General features: G+C 37.8%; 1 protein-coding gene across 10 annotated transcripts in view; it reads right to left on the bottom strand.

The window, feature by feature from the left end:
- Positions 1-21391, bottom strand: part of CLASP1 (cytoplasmic linker associated protein 1) — a 316174-nt gene that overhangs the window by 87060 nt on the left and 207723 nt on the right. For 6 of the 10 annotated variants that reach the window (XM_077153522.1, XM_077153515.1, XM_077153516.1 and 3 more), the window contains exons 14-21: positions 20467-20537; positions 17525-17584; positions 15508-15585; positions 13628-13795; positions 12988-13037; positions 12015-12185; positions 10240-10287; positions 1344-1451 (exon numbers count right to left, since the gene is read on the bottom strand). In XM_077153522.1, coding sequence (XP_077009637.1) covers positions 1344-1451; positions 10240-10287; positions 12015-12185; positions 12988-13037; positions 13628-13795; positions 15508-15585; positions 17525-17584; positions 20467-20537 — 754 coding nt within the window. The remainder of the gene's footprint in view (positions 1-1343; positions 1452-10239; positions 10288-12014; positions 12186-12987; positions 13038-13627; positions 13796-15507; positions 15586-17524; positions 17585-20466; positions 20538-21391) is intronic. The other 4 variants (XM_077153518.1, XM_077153514.1, XM_077153520.1 and 1 more) reach the window with 1 other exon arrangement.

Below are 21391 nucleotides of genomic sequence, written 5' to 3'. Positions count from 1 at the left end.
GACTTACTGAAGCAGACAGAAATAAAGGAGGAAATTTTAAGTCTGCCCAACCTCAGCTACAGTAGGAATCTTCAGATCTGAAGCAATTATGGCTATAAAACCTGCTTCAGCTTACTGATTGTCCATTACATGTTAGGTTCTCATTTTTCATTAAATCTACAAGATAGCCCTCTGAGAAGGGACATGTTATTACTCATTTTACAGAGAGTGAAAGGAAGACCCACAAAGGTTAAAAGAACTGGCCCAACCTCATGGGAGCCAGGATGCAAAACCAGGTTTGCCAGACACTGGAGCCCACGCTTTTTTACATATTACCCAACACAACACAACCTGTCCCATAACAAGGTTCAGCAGCAATATGACTATCCTTCCCTTTTCTTTTCAGAAGAGAGATGTTTAAGATGAAGACTGGACATGGAAAAGCCTCCAGATTCAGAAGGAGCTGAACTTAAGGTCTCACTGCAGCCTGAGTGCTCTCCATACAAGGCAGCCAGCTGCTGGGCCACCAGGAGGCAGAAGTCCACCAGTCAAGGAGTGCTGCACCTAGAAGCTGGGGACACATGCAGCTCCTGAGCAAGAGGAAGACTCTTCCTTCCCCTTGCTTCCTCTGCCCACAAGAACTCTGATACCCTTGCTCCACTCTGCATGCAGAAAAAGGAAGCAGGATACTCGAAGTTCTGTGCAGTTGGAAAGTGAGACCTGGGGGCTGGATGCTATGAGCAATCAGACTAAAATCATTCCAGCTGTTGCTGCTTTCCCAACGAGGCTAACAAAGCATCTACTCGGTTTAACATACACAGAGAAACAATAACGGAAGCGACGGCAGCTGGGAAAAGCAAAAGCCCACACTGGCAAGAAAGGAGGAGCAGGCTGCAAATGTTAGAACAGAGGGTTAAGGGTGAGAGCTTTGAATGGATTTACTTATTATCACTGGAATCTGAACTCGGCATTAATAGCTATCTCCCCAGGTACTGCTCTTAAATTACATCACAGGGAACCCTTATCAGTAGAAAAATGGGTCATAGTCCAAATATATTTCAATTTAGGAAACTTGAGGAGAAGGAGAGAAACTACATTTTAATGTTTAATGCTTATGATGGAAAATTAAAACCACCTGGAAAAGAAACAAGTATTCCTGCACTTCTCCACTGTCAGCTCATGTGACACACCAAGCTTACTCACAGTATCTTAGCACCGCAAAAATGGGTTTTTCTGATGAAGTCAATGTATAATTTACACACTAATTCTTTAATGAATAATGGCTAAGCTCCATATTGTGAATATTTCAACTGTATCAGGTGAACAAAACTGCAATAACTGAGAGCATGAAGTGTACTCCTTACGCTGGGACTGCGAAACCACTTTGGCGCGGCTGCGGCCTCGGTTGTCAGAAGGTGTGGAGGCAACGCTGGTGGTGCTCCCAGAGCTCTGGCGTCTCGTGCGGATGCGACCTGAGGATTTAGTAAAAGTAGTGTTTCTGTGACAGTTTCAAAACAAGTGCCACCCACCATGAAACAAACGACCCAAACCATGAACAGGGGGAACTAATGGGACCAGCTAGAGGGCGGGGAAGTTTGCCCTGACACTCTTCCCTGTGTGAGCACACGTGTGTGTTCTGCACACACGGGCACAGCAGGAAATCCTGAGAGTCAGCATGATAAGGGAACCCACAGCGTACTGGTGTTTCAATTATTTTTAGCATATTATATTTTTGAATGAGAAGGTGATAACCATTTTAAGGAATTTTTCAGATTAGATTCTTTCTCTCTCTTTTTAGTTTTATATATATCTGTTGTATTTCCAAGCATAGAAAAAAGGAAAAGAAAAATACAATACGAAAAAAAGAGTAAACCCAATAAAACCTTCTTAACTCAGCAATCGAGAAAAACTACCACTACTTGAGGAATAAGGTATTTTGTAGGTAGTACTAAATTTCTATTTTAAAGATGCATATCAACAAGTTCCTAAGCTATAAAAGATGGAGATTAACGACTCAGAATTAAAAGCACTTACAGTAATGCTAGCCTGAAGATAATTCATTGTTGTAGGCATTTATGAAAGGAGCCTGCCATTACAATTAAGGCAATGTTATCCCCACATAATAAACTGTGAAACCATTAAAATTAAAACAAATTCAGAAATGCAAAATTATTACCTGTATGACTAGAGGCTAAATTTGTCTTAAAACACTGGGCTTCTCTGGTTTAAAGGCAGCACAAAACACCTCTCCTGTCATAAATTTAATCACAATAGCAATCTGACAATGAGAAAGGAACCAATTTGAACTCGCATTGGCTTTTTATATTCTCAATATCACATCCATCTCACCATATGGGAAAGCTTACAGAGAAAAGTAATACAGAAAAAAAAATCTTAAGGCTTAAAAGAGTCAAGAAAGGGAAGTAAGAAGCAAGAAGAAGAAAGCGTAGAATTATATAATAATAATTAGAAGTAGAAAGAAGCAATGACTTTTACTTCAGTAAAGACATGTCCAAACTCTAGGCCCTATGCTAATACTACAGCTATGCCATGCATTATTACACTAAGAGCTATACATAGAGGTCAATCAGAATCCTCCCAGCATTATGAAGTAATTATTCCATCGTATGGATGAATCAGAAACAGAGAAATGGGGATGCCTTCATTTGTCCAAGGTCACACTCCCAGTTTATCACCCTATCTGCCTGCTATGGGCTGGCTTAGGAGCAAGGCACCTTGTGAAAATTAGGATATTGATCTTTCCATTCATTAATATATTCTCCATTTATCAAATTCATTAATATATTCTCCATTTATTAAATTTTCTTCCATGTCTTCTGAATAAAGTTTAATACTTTTTCCAAAGTTCTCACCCAACTCTCACAGATTTATTCAAAGGTATCTTAATTTTATGAAATATATTATTTTACTAAATTACATTTCCTATTTTGTTGTTAGATAATAATGTAATTAATTTTTACATTTTATTTTATCTCTAGGAACTTTGCTAAGCTTTTATTATTTCTATTAAATTGACTATAGATTATTTGGATTTAAGTAGAGTATCATATCTACAAATAAGAATTCTACTTCTTCCCTTCAAATCCTTTACTTTCATTTCTATGTCTTTATTTATTGTCTTGGACTTCTAGTATAATGCTAAATAGAAGCAGGCTTCCTTGTCTCATGATGGATTAAAAAGAATGCTGCTGGAATTTCACAACATGCATGATATTCCAGTAAGGCTAAGAAATGCATTTCTATGCCTAGTTGGTAAGAATTTTTGTCATACATCTCTGTTGAATTTTTGGATGATCTGTCTGCATGTTTTGCAATAAAAGGGTTTTTCTCTGTGAATCTATTAATGCGCTCAACTACATCAACAAATTTTTAATATTACACCTGGGCCAAACACACATGGGCATGATGTACATACACAAATGCATAGGATAGCACTGCAATTTATCTTATCATAGTACTACGGTTAAATCAGTATCATAAAACCACTGAGAAAAGTATTCCTTTTTTTTTCTAGTCTCTGGATTTATTTAGACTTGGAATTATCTGATGCTCAATGCCACTTGTATACATAACCATTTGAGCCTGGTAGGGATTTTTTGGGTACCTTTCCCATTTTAATTAGTTACAATTTTTAGGAGAGGAGGAGACGGAGGTTAAGTACTAATTCAAATCACTCTAATAATTATAAGACTACTCAAATATTTTTTCTTCTTAAGTAATTTTGAAATCTAGTATTTTTCTTGAAATTTATCCAATTCTGTTTTTGTTTTGTTTTTGTCCAATTTGTTTTTAAACTTTCCATAAAGTTGTCACAATTTTATGATTACCTTTTAAAGTTCTACTGCACCCACAGTTATGTCTATTTCTTCATTACTAAATTATTTGTACCTTTTCTCTATTTCAATGGACATCTTCAAAAGTTTGCCTATTTTATTTTATATTTCATAATCTTCTCTAGTGAATGTTTCCTACTTTGTGAATTTTTAATCTTGTCTTTGTTATTTCTCTCTTTGAGTTTATTCTGATCTCTTTCTAACAAATTGGAAATCAAGTCCTAATTTCAGTTTCTCTTCTAACAAACTTAAAACCATAAATTTCCCTCTGAGAATTACTTTTGCTACATTCCACAAGGGACTGATAAGCAGTTCAATATTGTGTCACTTTTTAAAAAATATAGTACTCGTTTGGATTCATTCAGTACTCAATATGGATTCTCGTTTGTTAATGGTTTATTTTAGAATTATGAGTATATATAATCATGAATGAGACTGCCTTATATTTCTTGCACTATCCTGCCTTGTACTAACTTTGGAGTAAGATACTGCTACTTTATAAAATGAGTTTGGACATATTCCTTCTCTGCATGTACCAAATCTCGTTAAGGCTATACTGATGGTTTGCCATGGAATCAATTTCTTTAAAGTGTAATATTTGCTTGAAGATGTGTATGTTCTCCAACTGTTGAATACAACGTGAACACACAGACACTACTGCAATCATGTGCAATGGGTTTTCAAATCTTATTTAACCCAACTAAATTATCTGTTTCTTAGTTATATCAGTTACTGAGAAACAGGCTAAAATCCTTTAAAACCTCTAGTAAGGAAAAGATGGAGTACTCAATAAATAGTTTTGGAAGAACTCAGTAATCTATTTAAAAAATAAGATGGATCAATACTTCATACTTTATACCAAGAAAAACAGCAAATAGATCTAAGATTTAAATGTCAAAATGAAACCAGAGAGGGTGGGCCACAGTGGCTCAGTGGCAGAGTTCTTGCCTGCCATACTGGAGACTCAGGTTCAATTCTGGTGCCTGCCCATGTAAAAAAAAACCAAACAACAACAACAAAAAAAAACGCAGGAGTAGAATAGTTCTTTTCAATTATGACTTGAAATTAAAAGCCATTAGAAGAAAAGTGATAAATTTCAGCACTTAATTTTTTTAAAAGTTTTGCATGGCAAGAAGGAAACAGTATGCAAACTAAAATGACAGCAACCAACAACCAGTCCAACAACCAGTGACAGGCCGATAAATGTTTAACAACTGGATAGGCAGAAAATTACCAAATGTGCAATTTGCCAATTTACATGGTAAAAACACTCCTATCATCAATTTCAGACAATTTATGTGCTGTCAACTAGTACACAGAATTCTAAACAATCTAAATGTTTATCAATAGGGGACTGGTTTAATAACTTAAGGTTAAATCTGTACCTTAAGTTCTTTCATATTATAGGAAATTCTATCTAATATAAAAGAATCTTTATATTAAGTAAAATAAGATACAGAATTATGTATGTAAATATCTTACCTTTTATAAAAAAAGGAGAAAATAAGATCTTATATTTGCTACTATATGCAAAGAAACTCTGGATAAAAATAAAACTAAGGACAGCGGTAACTTACTGTGTGCTCTGAGACGGAAAAGGGTGGTAAACAAGCAAATGAAAGACAAGGATGGGTTTTTCACTATCTTCATATTTTCTGAGTTGTGAACTATGTAAGTGTTATTACCTATTCAGAAATTTATATCTTTATAAGTCTTTCAATAGTATGGTGAACTTGTAAATATTTTTTTATAATTGTTCAGAGAGACGATTTTATCAAGTCCCATAAAAATTTAGATCTATTTAATCTTCCTGATATACCGAACTTTCTGTCACTAAAAAAATCTTTAACTCATCAGCTTGGGGTGTCCCAGATAACTGGTATGAGAATGGAGCTTAGTTATAAATTAAAAACGAAAAAATTGTTTTCTTTTTCTGGTAGGACGAAGGCAAGACAGACATGTTTCCTTCCTATCATTTTGAAGATAAAGAGATTCCTTTTCCTCCCCAACTCTCAGGGCGATACAGCCCCTGGACAATGCTGGCTTAGCACCAACTCTTAAACTTCACTTGTGTGAGTCCCAGGTCCTGTTTGCTATCTGCTACAGCTTACACTTCAGCCCCTGGGGCAACCTTTAAGGATCAGTTAAGCTCACCACTCCGTTCTACCCAGCAGTTTTGAATTTCCTTTCCTTTGTCTGGGAACTAAGCTATGTAGTTTAGAGTGCTTCTGTTTGAATCTCATTTAATGAGAGAGGTTTTTTTCATTCTACTGATTCAACCATGCCATTATATGTGCCTGTGAATGGTTTAAAGAAACAATATAAAATGCTCCATCGTTTATAACGAAAAAAAAATCTACTCGATAAATGAAACCAATATTAAAAATATACTTCAACTCTATATTGTCACCATTTATGGGACAGAAGCACAGTAGATGTGAAAGGGGGGAAATGGTCACCATAAGAAAACTCAAAATAAGAGATACAAAACAGAGAACTGTACAACAGGAGAAAAAAATTCTAAAGGGAAAAGAAACATATCAACAAATCAACCAAGTCACACAAAACAAGACCCAGAGGAAAACAAAGAATTGTGAGAAGAGCACAAAGCCTTTAACTTTCATGGGAAAAATGAAAGAACATCCATGTCTCGTAGCTTTTCAATAAGTGACTGCTAAAGATTTTTTCCAATCACGTTGTTGTTTTTCTCAAAAAGCCCCAAAAGAGGTGAAATTAAATCTGTGTACCCGGTTTAATTTGCAGGCATAGAATCTCTAAATTCAGTTTAGTCCTAGGCAATTCAAAAACCACTAGATGGCTTTCTGTCACTAGCGATTTTTTGTCCCCCTTATGTTTCAAAACTATCAGCAAATTCCCAATTTACACAGAATATAAAAATTAAAAGATCTCTAAGTAAATCTCAAATCTCATCACACTAGGACATTCTGACACATAAATGTGCTTTATATCTCTTGCTGGGGGCATGATCAGACCAACTTCTACTTATATTTGGCATTTTTTAATAGAATCAACATGTGGGAAAATAATCACTTGCAAATTTTTCTACCTACAAATTTTCCATCCCCAAACGAATAATTTGCCTTGTATCCCTTGAAAGATAAAAGAGGATTAACCCTTTTTTACCTCTTTACATAGAAATAATTTTTTTCCATTTTTGTACCAAGGCCAATTACTTAAAATTCAGAATCCTTGGATAAATATAATACAACGCCCAGTTTACCAGTGCCTGCCCATGCAAAAACAATTAATTAAGTAATTCATTTAAAAATAAACAAATATACCACAATTCCCAATGTTTTTTCCCTCCTAAAAATCTAAGTTCCTTTTCCTGAAGCGATGAGGCTACATAGTTTTTATTAATCCTAATTAGAATCACCAACTGATAAACTGTCACGGCCTTTGCATCTTAACATCATACATGATCATCTATTCTCTGAAATAAGCAATAAGTTGTCAGTATCCACAAGTTAGTCAAGCATTGTAACTTTTGTTTAAATTATTTTTGGGGGGTGGGGGCATGAATAATGCCTTATAAAACATATTAGCTAAGAAATACAAGTGTTAGATGAGAGTATGTTCTTTTGCCAGAAACTCAATGTCTAAACAAACTTTCTCAGGAGCCATAAAGAGTCAATATAGGATGTACGGGTAGTTCTGTGGTGAGAATGCCTGCCTTCCATGCGGGAGAACCAGGTTCCATTTCCGTACCATGCAACCCCCCCCCCCAAAAAGTCAATATAAATGCTTCCCTTCTTCCAAATCCCCAAGTTATTTAACATGATACACTGAAAGATAACTTGGAAATACATTTTTGTCTACAAGCTGAGTTTTTAGTTCTTTTTAAATTTTTTTAATTAGTCATAAATATTAGGACTCCTTAATGTATATAATAATTCCTAAAGAATAGACTATTTCTTAATCACTATAATAACACAGTTACCACAATCAAATACATTGCCTGAATTTTGGATTAAGAGGATCCAATTACTGATTCAAGCCCTCATTTTTGTCTCATAATTTATGATAGTATCTATCTCTCTTCTTAAGAGCTAAGACTATTTCTGCTGAAACAAACTAAAAATGACAGCTTAGAAGCATCAGAGTCAGCAGGTGGAGCAAGGATGTTTCTCCTTTCCTTTCATAATCACTTGAAATGTTGGCCAGGTATGAGAAATGGTGTGCCTGATCCTGGGACACAAAGGCTGAGACTTGCTTTCTTCCCTCTAATGAGGTTCTCTTGTCTGATTCTGAATTCTCCGGAAAGTTAAAGGTCCCAAAATCATTCCCCTATTTCTCTATCAGAAGGAGAACCAGAAAGGGACTTGTTTTTTCTCTTTTTCTTAGTCTTTTGGACAGTAATTGAGAGGGAAATCAATTGACCTAGCTCAGGCCTGTGCAACTAATAAAAAAAAAAGTCAAAAATCTCTGGTACTGGCTACAACAGCATGCTGACTCCAACTCCGTTATATAGGCATATGGGATCAGAGCATTCTGAAAAGGAAAGTAATTTCCCAAATAATATCTTTGTTTCTCATGTTATCTATATTATCTATTCTACTCCTCCACTTCCTTCCAACTAGACTGAGGAAATATGAAGGATGGTTTCTTTGGGAAGGAGAAATACAAGAATCACTGGGGGGTTGCTAAAAATTCAAATGCTCTGGTTCTTTCCAAACTTAAGGAATCAGAATCTTCAGGGGAAGGACCTAGGTACTTTTTTTTTTACAAGCATCCAGGTGATTCTTACGATGAGGTAGCGTTGAGAAACACTGACCTTTTAGATGGACTCTGTTCATCTAAAAATTTTTTTAAATCCCATTGTTATTTTTGTCTTTATTAGTTCTTTAAGAAGAAGCATATGGATTAAAAGGATTGTGTTCACATCAAGACAAACCTGAAAGGCAGACTAGTATTTTAGGGTGGCTAAAAAAAGTATGAAAATGAACAAGTGGTTCCCTAATCATAAATCATCAACTTGTGGGTTTGGTGTGTTTTTACTATTCCAAACAGACAATGTCCCTTTCTTCCTGCTTTCTATCTAGGGAATTTGCAAAGGGTGATCTTGCTGTCTAGCATGTGTCAATTAAAGACCTTTATAGATTAGAATAACTATGCCTAAAACTGAAAATGCAAGGCAAAATCAGGAAGATCTCCTTGAGAATGACATAAAAAGAATGTAAAGTGGATTTGGATATGCCTATTTCTATCTCCATGTGATATCCTCAGTGTGTGGTACAAAACAGCCAGTAGAAGGCATTTCATACATGACTGATCTGTGGATGAATGACTTAAGTGAATGGATGGCGCATGTGTCAGTGATGAAAATAAAAACGGTATCATGCAATTCAGTGACATCTTAGAGGAGAGAGAATCATTTTAAAATAAGTGTTTAAATTACCTGGTAGAAAACCTTTACCGGCCTTTAACCTGAATAACTGACACAGAAATTTATTTTCAAAAAAAAAGGAAAGGTAAATCGTGAGAGACCGACAAAAGTAAAGAGAAGAAGTGAAAAGGGGGAGGAAAAAACAAAAAAGCTACAGTGGACCTTCAGGAAAAATTAAGTCCGAGATCAGCAGCCCCTGCGGAGAGCAGCACAGAAGGCCGGATGAGTGCTCCTCCCACATGGACTCAGCATTAAAAACCACCCACAGCATAACTTAGGGGCCAAAAGTCACAGAACAACGAACGACTGAACAACAACAAAGGGAGAGGAGAATTAGGTGGAGGTGGACAAAGATTCGCAGAGACAGAATGGGGAGTGGGGGGAGACAGCGTGCAACACACCATGCGGGGGCCTCGTGAGGACGACACTCAGGGTGTAGAGGACCAGGGAAGCGAGACACACCTCGACCACAGAACAAACCGCTTACCCTCTGCTTTACTGGCAGTACCATCTTTAAGCAAATTAAAAAACAAGGGAAGGGATAACAGGGAACAGTTAGTAACATCAAAAAATAAAAAAGCAGAATGTTATTAGCCACTAAAATGCAAAAGTACAATTTAAAATAAAAGGGAAACATGTTCAACAGCAAAGCGAGTCGGAAGCATGTAAGTGCATCTTATGATGAAAATTACCTTAGTATAGTGTGTTTTGCTTTTAGAAAACAAAACAAGAAACAGAGCAACCCAAGGGAGTGCCATAGTTGAAAGAGTGATTGTTAGTTTTGAATGGGGTTTTTTGTTTGTTTGTTTTTAAGCCAATCCTCATCCATAGTTCCTTTTTCTTGGAAGTACTAGCAGAGTAGGAAAAAAAACCCCTAAAAATCAAGCTACCAAAAGAGTCACTGACAGGGCAGAGGCAAGTAGTAAGCTCAGAGAAGCTAGCTCCAGCAAGGCCTATCCCAACTACACGTCCAGCAGCGAAAGCTGAAGCGCGTGGTACCTGAGTCCAGGCCTATGTACTCCATGTCTTCCCTCATGGGTCTGGACTCTAGAATTTTGGAAAAGGAGCACGAGCTTTAATGCTGCATACTTCTGCACGGGTGTAGGACACACTACAGCAAATCTATCAACCCAAGTGATCCCTAAATTCTCGGTCGGATGAAGTCATATTTCAGGGTGGTTGATTTTTTAACATAATAAGTGGAGGTAGAATACTCAGGAAAAGGTAAGGGAATCAGAATATTCCAGTTTTGTTAGTAAAGACATAACACTGGGCTAAAAAATGTTATCATGAGTACTTCTATCATCAGACCAAAAGGCCTGGGTGATTTGACTAGCATTGGGGCAAGTCTGATCCACACTAAAGCCTTCCAAATACACACAGGAACAAACCACTGAGGTGCTCTGAAAGGTATGTATGTACTCAAGTTTTCAGGCAACACAGCAAATACTAATTTTAAATACTAAAGGTGGATCAAATGTATTGACACACAGCTGAGTACTTAAAAAATTGAGCTAAAATTAACAAAACTGATTTATCCTAGGACAGAAGAGCCATTACTTCTCCCTTATTCAATGACTACATGTCAATATATCTTAAACACTCCTACATAATGTTGCATTAGTTAACTGGTAGAAAAAGAGAATTTTTAGTGGGTTCATACACAGATGTATGAAGTGCTCCCATAAAGAAACAAGACTGATTTATTTTAACAAACGTTCCAGAATATATACCTTCAAACAAGTAACATTTCTCTCATAATCACACTTTCCTGCACCTTATATGGCAATAGTTTACAAAGGAACTTAACATAATTTCATTTATCCTGATCACAAATCTGACTTAGGTGGCTATTGCTACTGGTAACTTAGGGGTAGGTAAGACTGGGAGCTCCCAAGGCCTGCTCAAGGTTATTGAGCTAAGGAAGGGCAGACCCAGGAGCCTTCTCTCAGGGTTCTTTTACAGCTTTCAATGCTCAAAACATTTTCAGAATGTTAGTTTCAGAGCCGACTTTGGATTTAGTTTGTAAACCACCTAAGTAACTTGGTCTCAGTATTTCATGAAGTTTACATTTTATTTATTTATTTAAAATCCAACATAGAATGAATATAGCTAAATCCCCAGATTCTGGCTTTGAATAACTTGGCTCTTTTAAAAATAAAATGAAATAAACTAAAATCAGCCTTATATGTAGATGTTCAAGGTTTGCTGAAATAAAAGAGTAGCTGACCTACCACTACGCCTTTTGACAGAAGGTTTTAAGATAATTACTTTAAAAAAATTTATATATTTTGGGCAACCCTTACAATAAGGGTGTCCCTCCTCCAAAGGTGACACATGGAAGGACAACCCTCTTGTCATATTAGTCTCCTCCCTCCCTTCTCCCTGTTATATTCTTAAATTGAAAAAACTGTAACCACAAGGACTACCTCTGGGGACTCTATGCATGGACCCATCACTTGGCCCTTCTGGCTTGCTCCCAACCAGCATCAGGAGGTGGGGATGACACAGCCATGGGCTGGCCAAGGAGGAGGACTGATAGAGGGAGGAGTGCATGCATGAGCATCCTCCCTATCACTGAGGAGGGGGCCCCATAGAAAGGGAGCACTCAGCCAAGGGAGGCTGCTGACCAGCAACAGGAGCACAAGGCCACTGACACTGAACTATGCAGTCCTGCAGCAGTGGAAATTTCCTCATTGTGGCTTTTGTAATCTGCTAAAATAAATAACACCACTTGTGCAGAACTGGAGAGAAAGGATGGGAGGCATGGTTACCTAAGGATGCGTATGACCCTGGGGGCAAAGCTGCTGCGGAGCTGAAAGGTGTAACACCTGATGATGAGGAGACTTTGGACTTGGCACTGGCCGCTGCGTTCACATCGATGTCACTTCGAGACCGCTGGAGGGATCCAGTTGTTGACACAGATTTGGTACTAACTGTAGACGCTTTAGTGGTAAGGATGAAAGATTAGTAAGGACTACACCAGAAGTTTCAACACAGATTAAAACTTTAAGTTTTGCTTTTCTTGAAAAGAAACATATCAAGTTTTAACAAATGTCTAAGCACATAGTGCTGACAGCTAAAGTCTCTCCTGGTCACTGAAGACAGAGTTTAGCAAATGCTGAAGGAAAATTATAGATGATCTCCACTTTAATACCTGTTACATTAGCTTTCTTGGAATCAAAGACTCGCAACCACAAAGAATTACATCATATTTCTGGTTACTACAAGGCAGAGTAAAATAATGACAAAATCTTCCCATCTGGCTAGCTTCATCATGAGGTGGCCCAAATGTCAAGTGCACTCTTACCTAGAAACCCTCCCCTCATCTTAGAAGTGGCAGGGAAATGGACCATGCTCCCACCTCTGACAGCCACCAAGCCGCTACTGCTCAGAACAAATCAAGCAATGAGAGCAGAAGAGTAGCGGCCTCTGTGGTGGTGCCAACCAGCTGAGGGGTGGGAAGGAAGGGCCATGGCACTCAACTACTGCCTGCACAGGCATCCTGAAGCTGAATCCTCCTCAGCAGCAACAGGCCTAGAAACATGGAGTTCTACCGTGGTCAGTCAGAGCATGGAGTCAACAGCACACTTCTCTAACCTGAGAACAGGTGGCTGGCTCCTGCCAGTAGGTGGCCTCTTGGAGCAGTCCAGCCCCATCTGAGGTTAAGAAACAGAGGCCTTCTGTGGACTGCCTCCCTGGGATCCCCCACCTACCAGCCCCCTGCCTGGTAGCTGTGAGTCTTACCTCTGGATGCGGTACTTCCAGTAGGACTTCTTTTGGCAGAGAGTGGTCGGCTAGAAGTCAAGGTAAATGTGTTTATTATCAAACATACATTTTATTTATATTAGTACAAGTCCAAACTATAACAGGAAATTATGACAATGAAAAACTATTTCAGTATTTTCTGACTTTTTTGAGGGACTCGGGGCACGATCTTAGAAGCTCCCAATATAAGATAAAGCTTTAGCATTGTATTTTGGACTGCCTTCAGTGACAGAGATACAAGTCATAACTAGAGAAAGAAATCAAAAATACAGAGAGAACTTGTCTCTAGAGCCACACTTCCCCCTTCTTACAAGACTCTTGGAAGCATTTAGTGGATAGTTCACATTACTTTATACTTCACTTCTGTTACTCCACACTGTATTCTAGGACTGACATAAAATTGATGGAAAATTATTTTGGGCAGAGACCAAGGCCTTATGTTTCTTACCACCCCCCACAGGAACTTACCTAGTATCAAAATCCACCTAAAGTAAGGCTCTGGGAGACCTATCCTGGGCCCACATATTTTAATAACAAGTCAGAATTTGGGTGTCCATGTAGTAAAATCTCAAACATGAAAGAGCCTCATACTAATGAAAAGTGAAGCCGAATGTCTTACTTCAGACTCTCCTGAGAACTAGAGGACGAGCGGTCTGATTGGGGCAGAGATACGATGCTGTCCGAGTTCTTCAGATGGGACTGCAAGGCCTTCTGGTAGGAGGATTCCAGTGTGTGGTACAAGTGCTCGGCTTCTCTGCTGAAGTGACCGTGGAAGCCCCAGTAACATCTAGGAAGACAAACAGCTTCCTGTTACAGGCAATGGATCCGGCGCACACATGCACTGAGCTCTGGAGGACACCATGTGACTTTTACGACAGCAAGCTTCAGCTCACCTGCTAACAGTTTTCTGGGTTTCTGTTTCTTTATTTTTTCATTAGGTTAAACTATATTTTGGTATTATTTTAGGAGCAGTAGCAATAAGGCATAATGAAGACAGTACTAACAAAAGACTCCTGGTGTGAAACACAACCTGACACTTACTGGCCTTCTGATACTGGGCAAATTGCTTAACTTCACTGAGCCTCAGTCTCACTTAGTCAATGGGAATTAGAGGGCCTAACTTGCAAGAATGGAGCACATAAGGGAAGATGGAACTAAAACATCTGTGTTTGGAACACAGGAAGGGGGGCTCAATAAATGGTAGCTTTTCTTACTGCAATGATATGAGGTATGTAAAATTGCCTTCCTGGATAATGTAGTCATAAGAAAACTGGAAAGATGTTCAGAGCTATTTGAAACCTATATTACATTCTAATTAAAGAACGAGAAAAAAAATTGGAGGGAGCACAAATTACAAAGATAAAAAGAGAATAAGTAGATTATTAACAAATCCAATCCTGATAGTTCTCAGCAACTGCTAATTATATCGCTAATTTTGGTAGTAACAACTCAAGATAAGATAGTGGAAGGCACTTCAGAGGTCTTCCAAAGAACTCAGACATGAGAAGTGTAATTCAACTGTAAAGGTGGTCAAAGAGAGACAAGGTACTGGATCAAGATACACTGATGCAGCCACGGCAAACTAAAATGCCCCAGGCAAGTTAGAAGAGAGTTTCAACTATGCTGGTCAACTATGGATGCATAGAAAAGGCAGTCACAGATGCAAAATTGGCACACTTTCCAGGAGAGATTAAGTCTTAGCATCAAACACCTAGCATTTATAGTCAAAACAGCAAATGTATTTTCAGGGCAGAATGGAATAGGGGGACACATGATTTGGAGATAACTAAGTAAAATAGCAAAAACACCTCAAACATGAAAAGACATTGGCAAGCTATTGCAGTGATACCCCTGACCACTAGAGATCAAGCCAACTTCCCTGACCGTGATTCACTCACCAAGCAACAACTCAATGCTTACAAAAACCTGATGGCAGGAAGAGTCCTCTGTGACAGAAATTTTTCATAGGAAATCAATAAAGTCAATATAGCTTATGATTTGGCTTTTAACAGAGCTGGATTAATAAAAGAATATACTGGCCACTCATCTAAGTACTTTTCTAATTCATGTGGCAATTTCTAATAAATTTAAAAACAAGCATTCAACTGCCCATAAGTTTTGTTTATATTCAAATAACATCACTTGGTCCTTCAAGACTGGACATTTAACCTTCCAAACAAAACCTAGAGAAGTAGTCTTAAGCGGCCTTTCTGGGTCATATTTAGAAGTCATGATTAATGAAGCATATTCAAGTAACAATGGATTTTTTTTTTAATTTTATTGTGGTAACATATAATACAAAATTTCCCATTAAACCACTTGCATGTTTACAATTTAGTGATATTACGTTTACAATATTGTGCTATTGATGCCACTATCCATTACCAAAATTTTTTCATTACTGCAAACAAACTATGGATTTTTAATAAGGGAATCAAGACAGTAAATCTGAAACATAAAAACAATTAACAAAAGAAATGGTGTGCAATATAAACTTACTTTCTGGCTTCTATCCTTGCTTCAGAATCAGCATCATGTATTCCCTTCTTTATTGTTTCAGCTAATACTGATATGTGTCTAAGTATTTAGGAAAGAAAACAATAACAATCATAAATAGAGGTTTTGCGCAGATTAAGAGAGGTGCGGGAAATAACTTCACAGTGGCAATGTGGAACTTGGGGCCTCTGTGCCAGGGTCAGCCAACTAACATGCAGCTCAGAAAAGCAGAACACTGTGTAGGTCCTGCAAGATTCCAATTCTGTCCCAGGATCCTATCTTCAACCCCACCCTACCCCTCAACCCTCCCGTACCTTGATATGCCTACCCTCTTGTGTAATTTTTTTTTAAATAGCTGCTTTTTCAAGCCACACTTATTTAGCTCAATCCTTTATGAACCTGATCAAACAAACCTTATTTTCCTATGGTCAGAATGAGTTTCTATACAGATTATAGATTATGAAATAATGATTGTAACATTAAAAAGGCTATCTCTATCACATTTTTTTCTTTGTATGCTGTATGGCGGGGGTCACATTTCATGTTTTGTCCATGTGAGTATCCCATTATTGAAGTACCATTTGTTGAATTTTTGTTTGGTTTGCTTTTTGTTTGTTTGTGTGTTTGTTTGGGAAGTGCATGGGCTGGGAATCAAACCCAGGTCTCCTGCATGGCAGGCGAGAATTCTATCACTGAACTACGCTTGCAGCCCCTTTATCAGAGTTTTATAGTTAAACAGAATGTGTTTTTCAAGTTCTACTATCAGGTAACATGAAAAAATTTTATAAAATGATCTAACCAGTTTATAAATAGGAATTCTTTCCCTAGCTGAGAAGTCATTAAAATGTTTCATTGATTATTTCATAGCATTTTAAGAAAAGGAAAGTGACTAGAATGAATAGTTTCAACAAGTTCACAGGAAAAATACTATAACTAGTCTTATGAGCCTGCTCAAGGTCTCTGCCTCATTCCTTTCTTCCTGCATAAATATTTAGTGAGCACCTGCTCACCCGTAGACAGTGAGCTCTGAATTCAGAACACAAGAGGCTACATCTGAGGTCTCAGGCTTTTTGTTTTGCTTCTTTGTCCCTTCAGAAAATCCTTCAGTCTATTTCCACCTCTATATTCTAAAACCACTGCCAAATAAAGAGGGTATAACAACTCAAAGATTTAAGTACAAGGAAGTGTTTTTATAATGTGTGACTATTTTCTAGATTCAAAGCATTTATTTTCAGATGAAACTTTACCTCATGGAGGTTTGGCTTTGTTTCATCTCTGATCACTGTAGTTAGGAACAGGAATAGGACTTGCTGATAAATTAAAGTTATTAAAATTCCACCAATGAAATATTTAATATGCCACAGAGTTCTTCCCAAAGTATATGGTACACTATTAGAAAATGGGTGACATAAAATAAACGGTATACTATTAGAAAATGGGTGGCACAATGTCATCTACTTCTCGAAATTTAACTCAAAAAATACAACAGGCACCTAAAATTGATAGGAGCTGGAAAAAAAAAACGGCAAGGCAGGAACCTCAAAATTAACGGGGAGATGCACTTTTTCAAAAATTCCACCACAACACTACTTTTTATCCTGATGATGTGAAAGTCACCATACACCATTTGGAATGAAGAAAAGAATTCTGACTTTCTGATACAGAAGGATAAAAAAGAATACCTTCAAATGAGTGAGATTCCTTTATGGCCTAAGCATCAGACCTTGCTAAGAGAGCTGCTTTAAGCATCTAACTTGAAGTTGATAAAGAATGTCATGCAGCAGGATCAGAGACAACAAAGTGTCCATCCCAGCTTTGTGGTTGTTAACATGTACATCTGTTTCACATTTCTAGGCACATTACTACTTTAATTAATGAAATTTAAGTTTCTGACAATATTACGTGGCTCACATTAGGAGGAACAACACAACAGTCATGCAAGAGAATCCTTAGATCCCTTTAGGGCTGAGAGAAAATGGGTGGGTCACTCATCAAAAGAGATGAAAAGACAAATGCTCACCGTTCCAATGAATGTGTTTGCCATTCTTGCAGAAGTAAATCTAAAAATTCAAAACAGCGCCTGAGAAGTTAAAAATATATATAATTTAGTAATTTTTAATGTCAGTGAAAATAATACAGCTCTTACCTTAAGTGACTCAACACCATTTTTTATAAGTGGCAAATTTCATCTGATTTTTATGATTAGAATAATGCAAAGAAGGAATCAAAATCAACTGAAAATCAAAGCCAATGAAAGTAATTAAGTATCAGTGGTGGTCACAGAAACCCAGGAGCAGGAGACAAGTGTCTCCCTCAAATTAGAAATTAGTTTGATGGCAACACTACAAAAGCCCCAGGATTTGCACATGCATGGAAGGTCAGCACACAGTGCTAAGCCAGGGAACTGGTCTTTGCATTAATTACACCAGTTAAGGATGTCCTAGGTTCCTCCCTTCAATCTTTCAAAATCCTTTTCATTTTTCTCAACCTGATTTGTGCACAAAAACAATTCAAGCCTCATTTCCCTTTAACTACACCACCTCTTTGGGTCCTAACCTCCTGATAATTTCCTTTTTCTGAAGCCCAGGATTTCTATCTTTGTAAGAATAAATCTTAGTCCTAGGAACTCATTCAAGGAAACAAATCAGAAGGTAATCTTTATTTAATGAAATGACCAAACTTTCTTTCCCATGAACCTCCAAACACAAAACCTCATCATTCATACACATAATCATTCAATAAATCCTTAATAAACCCTTACCCCAAGGCAGAACGGAGACAGGTAACAGTTACCTGTCACACATAGGGTTTGGCGGCACTAAGTGCACCCGGACAGCCTTGTGTCTTGGCCTGGGCTGGCAGTAGTGTGGTGGGTCCTTGTAGACTGAGCTTTCCCAAAGGACAGACAGTGAACTACCTCTCTCACTATCCCAACTCCTGTCCCTACTATTTCCCAGTCTGAATTTTTCTTGACTCTTTTCTTCACCTATTCCTATTCTTTTCTCTAAAAGTGGCCCAATTTCCAAATGGTCAGTGAAGGCTTTGGGGAATATATCAGTTGGCTTCTATCACTGCCTTCTCTGAATGCAGAAATCAGCCACTCTTACAGTGTCCTTTGCTTCTAATCTCCCCAGATACATTATTAGCTTTGTAAAGGTAGGGGGACTGTGCACTTAATTCATTTCTTACACATCCTACAAAGCAGAGCTCAGTACAGGTTGACTATCCCTCGTAAGTCCACTGCCCTGCTTACAACACCCTCTCTGGTTCTCCAGGAAGAGGCTAGATCATCTTCTACAGGTCTGAAAACAGGCAGACTGGCCAGACAGTATTAAGACACTGTGACTAAACACAGGGACAGTGATCTGGATGTAGGGTTCAGGAACTGTGGGGTGGGAGGTGGGGGAGGGCAGCATTCCAACTGTCACAGTTACTATAGGTCACTACTTGTATATGCTGGAATGTTCCCCAACAAAAAGCTGTTGTCCAAAAACTGCCTTACACAAAAGAAAAACGCACTCTGAATTTCTCTTGTAAACCTAAAACAAAAGTGACAGTAATGGTAACAGCACCAGCAACGAATTCTAATAATGGTCACCACTTACGAAGCTTTCACTATATGTCAGCACCCCCCCTTTTTATTTTTATTTTTTTAGGCCCCCTTTACTTAAGCAAACCCTTTTAAGAGGTGGTCTCATTCCCAATAGGCACATAATATGTAAATGTGAAGAGTAAGGGCTTCAGGTAAAGCCTGAGGTACAGAAGCTGTTTCATTCAACTCCCCAGCAGAAGTGAGACTGTGTGGGCCAAGGGCAGATTACATTCTTCAAAGAGATTCAACTGAGCCATATTTTTCAGTGGAATAAGCAAATTTCTTTCTTCCTGGCTTTAGACAGTTGGGTAATTCCCTTTCTTTTCTCTCTTGCCTTCCATGTGGTAGTCAATGGAGTAGATCCAGTCTGCTTCATACTTAGGAGAGTCTCCTATATGTGGAAGCCTTACCAGACCAAATTGGAATAACCAGGAAAGGAGACAATAAGGAGGCAGCCCCGTAAGTTGAGCTCCAGCAGCCCAATAAGTTGAGCTCCAGAGCCTTTGAGTGAGGGACTCTCCTAGGCTAAGATCAAGACATGGAACCATGGCAGTGGGGCCAGGAAGCTACTGTCCAGTCCTGGTGTTAACTGGCTGATATTAGCTTCAAAGTTGCTGATATTGTTCACTGGGAAGATTCAGTGGCATCCATGAATCCCCTGAAAACCTATATGCAACTATTCTGCGTATATGCATTTTAGTAGGAAGAAGGTCTACAGATCTTAACAGGCTTACAAAGACTCTGGGACCCAACAGTTGAGAATCACTGACCCAAGCCAGAAGTGCAAAGTTCTTATTTCTCACACAGGATTGAGGACAGCTCACCAGGGCATAGGACAAGACAAAGATTAGGGAATGGAGTTCTAATAGTTACCCAGCTTACACTGCCTAGTGTATCATCTGGTTATACCCCCATAACTGCACCAGAAGCAAGTGACTGGTCAAGAGTCACTGTCAGAAGATGTGAAGAAAATACATCTCCTCCTACCTAAGGAATACTATATTATTGCCATTGGCATTTACAACATTTATTTCTTGCATCCAGTTATTACCTTCATCCAGGGAGTGGAGTAACCAGTGACACAAAGGGACTACATCAGGAAAAAAATGTGCAAGGGGGGTCTCCACAAGCAGCCTACCTTCCCAGCCAATCCCAATCTCTTCCTCCTTTCATACACAAACAATACCGATTGTCCAACTTTACTTTCCAGAAAATTTATATCATGATCCTTCAACTCCAAAGCATTTACTGCAGTGAATTTAAATAACAACAGGCATTTTATACATTTACTTTTTCCCATATAGGGAGATCAAAAATTTGTTTTGGTTTTAAACAATCAAAAATAGTAGGGAAGCCTTTTAAAAATTTACCTTCTCACTGCGACAGACTTAGAGGTACAATTGCTCGTTATAACAGGTATTAACCTAGGGATGTGTGTGTGCTGTAGAAAAGAAGAAAAAGCAGAGGTAAACATTTGAAAATACCCAAACAACAACAACAAAAAAGATGACTACTTCTTTGTGTATATACACACACACACACACACACACACACACACACACATATAAAGAGTAGATATTTATAATGATATATAAATATCATTGGATATTGCCAAAGGTTATTATAAAATTGACAGAACCAAAAATAGACCACACAATGATATTCAAATCTAAAAATTCAAAACAGATTATTGGCGTGAGGTCAAAAATCATCTGAGCAGTTAAGATCTGATCAGTTTTTAAATGAATTCTTAGATAAATATATTTTGACATTCTGATATTGTTTCAATGGAAATACCCAATGATGGCTTTAGCTTTAATTTTTGAAGTAGGCGTTGCAAATAGAACTAAAAATAACACTAGGTAAATAACACACAAAAATGAGAAATTATTTTGGATAGAGTTTAACATCATCAAGCCCCAACATTTCAAGAGAAAATGAGACTTGCAGGTAGGGAAGGAATTATGTGGAAAATTGGTATTTTCATTTTAAGTCTTACAACTATCAGATTTTATTGAAAACTCAGATATATATTACTAGAATAATTATTTAAATTTGAATAAATAAGTGTTTCAAAAATATAACTGAAGAGAGTATTTTGTTGCTGTGCTTATGTGCACTTAGTGCAATGAGTTTCAGATGAGTAACAAAATCATAAGCACGTATCTAAACAGCAGGGCTGGGAATAAAAGAGAGAAGCAGAAAAGAGCTATTTGGAGAGATCAAGAAGAGCATAAACTAGAAACAGACGCAGATGTTCAAATAAAAAACCAATGGCTTTATCAATTCTTCATT

The sequence above is a fragment of the Tamandua tetradactyla genome, chromosome 3 (genome assembly GCF_023851605.1).
Source record: "Tamandua tetradactyla isolate mTamTet1 chromosome 3, mTamTet1.pri, whole genome shotgun sequence".
Classification (NCBI taxonomy): domain Eukaryota; kingdom Metazoa; phylum Chordata; class Mammalia; order Pilosa; family Myrmecophagidae; genus Tamandua; species Tamandua tetradactyla.
The sequence above is the reverse complement of the archived record's forward strand: the minus strand, read 5'-3'. Positions and strand labels throughout refer to the sequence as shown.